Genomic DNA, 7430 nt, shown 5'->3' with positions numbered 1-7430 from the left:
ATTCGTATTCGTATATTCGTATGGCTAAGTCCCCTTTCTTTCTTCCCTCCTTCCCTCGCCTCCTTTGCTTTGAAAAGTTGCGGGGCAGGTGGAAATTTAACACACACCTATATACACACCGGTTACATTTCTACCTTGCCCCGCAACTTTACAAAGCAAAGGAGGCGAGGGAAGAAAGGGGACGTAGCCACTGCAGGATTATTGGCAAGTTAAAAGATATTTCGTGCTCCGGAATTTAAAACCGGCCGCCACCGCCCGCCAAACGATTGGAAACAACCCCGAGGGTGAGATGGAGGTGCCACAATTAAAGTTTCTAAACTGCGCATGCTCTCACCCACAAACCGCGTTTCCCCGATTCCTCGGCAGGACCTTCGTTACCTCAAACGGGCTCAGCCCAGAGCCCATTTGGCTAAGTCTGCGCAGGCTCAGTTTATTCTCCCCGGCGCTGCTTGTCGGGCCGCGTCTCTTTTAAGCCATGCTGGCGCGAAAGGGCCGGTTGCCGTGGTGACGGGACGCGGAGCGTGGCTGGAGCCGGTCTCGAGCCAAGCGGGGAAAGGGCGCGGAACTGCGGCCGTTCGCGGCCATGACTGGCATTCTGTGCGATTGGCTGAATCGGGAAGTGAAGCTCTCGCGGACAGTGGGTGAGTCCAAGGAAGCGGGGTGCCATTGCTTTGAGGCGCCAGGTGAGGGGGCGACATCGCCCCCACCTCCTGGCTCGCCTCAAAGCAGATCGTGTGTTTTCTCTTGAAACGTCCTTCTTTCAGGGTGGGAGAAAAGCACCAAAGTGCATGACATTTTAGATATGCTCAGAGGCACTGAGAGTCTCCATCGTGCTGAGTTTGGGTTTTTTTTTTTTGGTGTTTTGGCTTCTGCCACAGCCTTGGAAAACGGGTGCCTGAGTTGACCCTTCTGCCTGCCTTTTTACCTGCTGCAAGGGGAGATTTTTTTAAAAAAGATAATAATATGAGGGACTTTTGAGGAGAAAGCCCTGCACATTTATGGTGTTGGCGTGGCTTATATGCCAATTCCTAATGGCCCCATATATTTTAAGTGTTGGATTTCAGCTCTTGGAAACTTTTGAAGTATTTGCTTTTGGTGACTGAGAGCAAAAGATATTTAATGGCAATAGGTTAGAAGTACCTTAGAATTGAAAACAACTGTTTTTGGTGGCAGTGCTTTATGAAAATAATATTGAACCCTGTTTCCACACAGTTACTTTGTACTGTATTTTCCATTTATTTAAAACAGGCTCATGTGATAACTTTTCTTACAAACTTTACTTGTTGACTATTTTGATAGGTTCCCTGAATTTGCAGAAAGAGTTTTCTAAGAAGGGTGGATTTGCAGTATTTTTTTAAAAAAAGACAGAGAATTGTGATTTAATGACTACTGGGACTCTATATACTGTATCAGTTATATGAGGCCTGGGGTCCCCATTTGTACCACCCAGAGGGCCAATATATGCCATTACATACCTCTGTAGCTGCTTGGCAATTTATCCACTCCACGTGAATTGTTATATTCTTCAAAATATATTTAAACTTTTTTAAAAATGGGAAGTTGACTTGCCACAAAGCAAAACATCCTCTTCCAGAATAATCATTTATTTCTTTATATCCCATTATTTTTGTAAGTAATTTAAAGCAGCAAACATTCCAAATATCCCTCCTTCGACTATTTTCCCTAGTCCTGTGAGGTAGGCTGGGCTGAGAGAAAGTGACTGGCCCAAAATCAGCAGTCAATTGTTAACTCACTGAGCTATTTCTGAAATTCCCTGCAACATGAAAAAAGTACCCAATGTTTTGTTTAGAAATGCATCCACCTGTCCTGAAAAGGTAGAACAATTATAAGTGTAGGGCTGTGCATTGTTAGAATGTGGAGGGATGCACTTGTCTGCAATTCTTTAAACCAAATACGGCCTTTTCTATGGGCAATTGCATAATTCTAGGGGAAAATGCAGCCTCCTTGAAGAATTGCAAACAGATGCAGCATTCCTTTCTCTGTGCTCTCCAAAATATTTTTTTTTTGCATTTGAATCGAAAATGCAGTGGTATAGTACAAGGGTGCTAGGAAGAATACACAATCAAGAAATGTTACTTGAAATAGATGCTTTGAAAAATTATCTGTGGCAAGTCTTCCCAGCTATTATATTGCAAAAGCGTTCACAATAAATAGCCATCAAAATCGAAACATGGGGCCCCAACTTTAGGTGACATTTATGGCTGCTTATTTTGTTATTTTGTTTCTACTGCTAGAAAAGAAATGAATGAGAAATTATCATTTTTATAATTATTCCTGAAGTGGAAGAAACGATTATATAAAAGGATTCATATTTAATTGAATATATCATTATAATTAAGCCAAAGATGCAATTTCAGTAAATTAGAATTTGCTCACAGAAATTTGCAGATTAACCCATGACATCTCCACCAAGTGATAGGAAAGCTGTTTTTCCACTGAACTACATGCAGTCCTCAACCTGCAACCATGATTGAGCCCATAATCTTGCTAAGTAAAGTGGTTGTTAAGTGAGATCAGAATCCTGATACTCCTGGTTGTGTTGTTAAGTGATCGCACAGGTCATCAAGTGGACAGAGTCCTGTGTAAGGAGTGTGTGATTCCTCAAGATAGGGGTAGATCCTGGGAGGCTCTACTCAGGAAATGAAAATCTTCCCTGCTGAAATCCAAGCAGTCCACCAGTCTTCCTGTATAAAACACACTTGCATGTGGCCTACGCTGGGCCTCTCAGGGATCTTGCACTGCTTACCTTATCATGCTGCCTCTCTTGTATTTCAGCTTCTTTTCGTCTTTAGGGACTTGCAGAAAGATCTTCCTGCCAAAGAATGTCATCTTTCCTCTGAATACAGAAGGGAATTCAAACAGAGTTCAAATCATCTGGATCTGAACTCTGTTTCTGCACCCACTGAAGGAGTTCAGTCCCCTCAGCAGGCAGCTCATTCAGTCAGCGCTTAGAGATGAGAGGAAGTTCTGGAGGCAGGTGACAGCAGCTTGCAATCTTCCCTGCCGGTTTCCCCATTGACATTATGGGGAAGCTGCAAGAGAAAATTGCAAATGGCAATCACATGATTGTTTTGCAACTGGTAGTAAGTACACACTGGTTGCCAAGCAACCAGATCACGATCACATGACCAGAGTTTGTATGCAATGTTTTGCAACATTAGGAAGTGCTTTACAGGCCATAAAACACCCTTTCTGAGGTGGTTTTAACACTGAATGGAATGTATTACCTGACTCTGTTGTTACATCCTCGAACCCCTACTCCTTTACCCTAAAACTATCTACTATTGACCTCACCCCATTACTAAGAGGTCTGTAATGGGCGTACATAAGCACACAATCATGCGTACCGTCTCTGTCCTATTGTCTCCATTTATCCGTACCTATTTCCTATATTCATACTCATGTTTATTCTAATACCTATTATATTGTAAGCAATTGACAAAACAAATAAATTAAACCACCGGCTGTAAGTTGAGGACTACTTGTACTGTGTAGCTTTTGACTGGCTATCTCCTAGCAGTCTAACCTTCTTTATTTAAAACCTTCAGACCCGCACCTTTGAAGATTTTGTAGGCAGTTTGGATAAATGGGAAAAAAGAAGCCCGAAGACTTAAACGCTGGGCCCTATCTAACAAAATGGAATTCATTGTAGAGAAAAGTAAAGTCTTACACTTAGGCAAGAAAAACCAAAAGTACACATATAGACTGGGTGAAACAAGGTTTAATAGTAGTAACTGAGAGAAGGATCTTGGGGTCTTAGTGGACAACCAGCTAAATATGAGCCAGCAGTGTGCAGTGCAGCCAAAAAAGTCGACGCAATCTTAAATTGCACTAACAGTGGGATACAATCAAGATCAAGTGAGGTACTAATACCATTCTATAAAGCCTTAGTAAGACCACACCTAGAGTACTGCATCCAGTTTTGGTCACCACACTATAAAAAAGATGTTGAGATTCTGGAAAGAGTGCAGAGAAGAGCAACCAAGATGATTAGGGGACTGGAGGCTAAAACATACGATGAACCGTTGCAGGAACTGGGCATGGCTAGTCTAGTGAAGAGAAGGACCAGGGGAAACACGATAGCAGTCTTCCAATATTTGGGGACTGCCAGAGAAAGGAGGGGGGTCAAGCTATTTTCCAAAGCACCCAAAGGCCAGACAAGGAATAATGGATAGAAACTGAACAAGGAGATTTTCTGACAGTGAGAGAAATCAACGAAACAGCTTCCCTTCAGAAGTTGTGGGAGCTTCATCACTGGACCCTTTCAAGAGAGATTGGACTGCCATCTGTCAGAAACGGTGTAGGGTCTCCTGTTTGGGCAGGTGGTTGGACTAGATGACCTACAAGGTTCTTTTCAACTCTTAGTCTGAAAAAAATGTGTATGATGTGATGTGGATTGCTCCTTATAGGAGTTCAAAGCTTGAAAACTGCCTGAAGCAATTTGCAATATCTATCCTCTCTTACACTGTAACTTATAATTAGCTGTCTGTGAAAGCAGCATAATCCCGGGTTACATTTCTTCGTATAGACACAAATTCAAGTTCATGCTCATTTTTATATTCTGTTCCATATCTTATTACTAGATCCTGCCCTTATTCTTTTTCTCTCCCTTCCTGCTTATAGAAGAAAACATTTTTAATGTCCAGAAAACTTTATTGTCCCTTTGGCATTTAGTTATATTTTCAGCTTAATTGCCTATTGATGCCAAAGCGGATTTTTCCAATTTCTTATTTAGGTCTCTCAGTTGTCAATATAAGGAAGGAGAGAGAAGGAAAAAAAATCCAAACCTTTCCCTTTTCACTTTCTTTTGCTGCTTCCGACTCTTCTTTGGGAGCGATGTTATTTCTTGTAAAATTTAAATTCCAGGGTACCTTAGTTGTTGCTTTTTCAACTTAGCCCGGTCAGCCAAAACTTTGACTTCTTATCTTCCTCCTGCACGTTCTTTTCCAGTTGAGTTCTTCTTTGAGGTGGCCATTTCTGACCACCGCTTCTACCGCCTTTGGGAAAGGGAATAATGGCCAGCTGAGGAGGAGAGATGCGGCTCTCCTTGACCCTGCTGGCGGTCTCCCCGCTCTTCACCACCTCTATGGGGTGGCTTAGCCCCGAAACCAGCCATCTCGGGGCACTCCAGCGGCAAGCCCAGGCAGAAACTGTGCACGATTGCGGATTCCTGTCTGTCGCCGAAGCCCTTCAAACCGGAAGTCCCTTCCAGCCCTATATTATACTGTACTTAAGCCTCCTTCTCAATCCAGCTAGAGTTATTAACATATAAAAAAAGCTCGGCTGTTGATATGTGACTAAGTTTGGAAGAAGAAATGCCACTTTAATCAAATTAATAATGGTTCATTGCATTTATATGCTGCCCAACTCTCAGCATCTTTAGTTATTATTAACTGCTTAGAATAATAAATTTTTAAAAAGGGAACCTGAATCTGTTCTTGCTTAACACTTTTCAGATCAGGAACGGGCTTGGTCTTGCATCTGAGTTGTATTGATGTATTTTTGATGTTAATCAGCAGTAGCTGCTGCCAACTGATGTTCCAAGTTTCATAGATGTGTATCTCTGAAATACTAACTCAAGCTAACATCACAAAGTTTTCTGCACCAAATAGTTAAAAATATACTTCTGGTTTGTTAATAAGTAGACCAAACTTCTGGTCCAGATAGAGTTGTAATTGGCTGACTATGAAGAGATTAATCAAGAAAATATTTTAGAAATATTTTTGTGCAGTCTTACTTGCAAAACTGTGTGGGTGACATGTTCTTCCATTTATATTGTACTGGAAAATTGTTCAGGCAGTATCTGTTATGACAATAAAAGAACAATGGTTGTTTTTCTTTGGAAATATTTTTATTCATGTACAAATGTGTGCAGGTTGTAGTTATCCATACAGTTGATTAAATAAACCCTTAAAAATTGTGTGGCATCCCCTCTTGGTAATTCTGAAATAATGATGTGGATTGCATAGTTTGATGCTTAATGGTTAAGATAGCCTTGAGATATTTGACATTGAGTTTCCAGAATGCCTGTTCAGATGCCCGTTGAGTGGGTTTGCTTTTGTAGTCACAAAGTCTCTGTTTCAATGTTGAATCAGGAATGTACGCATTTTATTACTGCAACTTCAGGACTTTCTGGGGTGTGTTGAGGGCTGTATATAAAAAATGAGTGGGTTGAGGACTTCCTTAGGAAAGGGTAAAAATACTGCTAATGTCACCCATTTGGCTGAAATTCTACAAGTCTTAAGGTAACCATTTTGGCCATGCCCACTTTGAGGGATGGGGAACAATCTGGATACCACAGAAGAATTGCCAAGAAGTCATGATTTTCACACTTCTGACTTAAGGAAACAAATCTCTACCAGAATTTGGACACAGAGCTTCTCATGTGAAAAGCCTTTGGAAGATGTTCCTTCTGAGCAATCTATTTACATATCTGAAATTCCCATAAGGGAAACAAGGAGAGGGTTTTCATCACCCAGGATGCTTTTGCAGATTCAAGGGATGTACTGTGACTAGGTCCTCTCAATTAATAAGGACTCCAGAGAGCAAGCAGTCCTTGTAGGTAACTGTTTATTGCAGAGTTCCTAATGTTTTAGCTACAAATGCTTTCCCTCCAGAGCAGAGTTTCACCCACACTGGAGATGAAATCCTCCTGAGGAGAAGCAGAAGAACCAATGTTCTATTCACTCTAGTTCACAGGGCAGTGCTTTTATGTTTTGTTTTGGGAAAGGTCCTTTGTTTACTGGTGCTAGGCTCACTTCTGGCTTATATTACAATTTTGCTTTTATTTCTTTGTTCAAACCTGCAAGAAGATACGCCACTGATTTTTAGTATTTGTGTTACTTAAAATCAGATTTTGCTTCTAGGCTGAAAAATTAGGATTAGAAATTAAGCGATGCCCCGGGACAACAGATTACATTTATTGTTTGTAAACTACCCGTAGCAATTTATGGGCAGGGTAGAAATTTAATAAATAGATAAAAAAATTAGGACCATATCGTATGATCAAGGATGGAGATGGCAATTGTTTCCTTAGTGATTCTTCCTAGCCAGCATTTATTATCTGCTACCTGCTATTCTATCCGTAGTCGCTTAGAGAGCCAATTTTTTGCTGATCAAACTGTGACCAAAGTAACCAAACCACAAGGTAGTTTTCAGATTTACAAGATTCTGTTATTGCAGCTTTACAATAAAGTAGAATTAACTCATTTGGCCATGTTTCCTGTCTAGTTGACAGGGGAAGGCGGACATCCCCACATTCTATACGCTACACATTTTTACTTTATATTATATTAATTTTTTTTATTATTTATTTGTATTATCTTAAATCTATTTGAATAATTAATACTTATTTAAAATTTTAATACAAAATGTCATAAAACATTTCCTGGTCTGATGTTTGACTGTGT

The 7430-nt window shown here is 40.7% G+C and overlaps 1 protein-coding gene across 3 annotated transcripts in view; it reads left to right on the top strand.

Annotated features, from left to right (window-relative positions):
* The first annotated feature begins 451 nt into the window (after positions 1 to 451).
* The window catches only part of SPEF2 (sperm flagellar and cilia associated 2), a 106722-nt gene continuing 99743 nt past the window's right edge, over positions 452 to 7430 (top strand). For all 3 annotated transcript variants that reach the window (XM_026713728.2, XM_087927381.1, XM_087927382.1), the window contains exon 1: positions 452 to 641. In XM_026713728.2, coding sequence (XP_026569513.2) covers positions 584 to 641 — 58 coding nt within the window. In that variant the 5' untranslated portion in view covers positions 452 to 583. The remainder of the gene's footprint in view (positions 642 to 7430) is intronic.

The sequence above is a fragment of the Pseudonaja textilis genome, chromosome 2 (genome assembly GCF_049901715.1).
Source record: "Pseudonaja textilis isolate UNSWEBS1 chromosome 2, rPseTex1.2, whole genome shotgun sequence".
Classification (NCBI taxonomy): Eukaryota; Metazoa; Chordata; class Lepidosauria; order Squamata; family Elapidae; genus Pseudonaja; species Pseudonaja textilis.
Note: the sequence above shows the minus strand (reverse complement) of the source record. Positions and strands in the feature narration are given on the sequence as shown.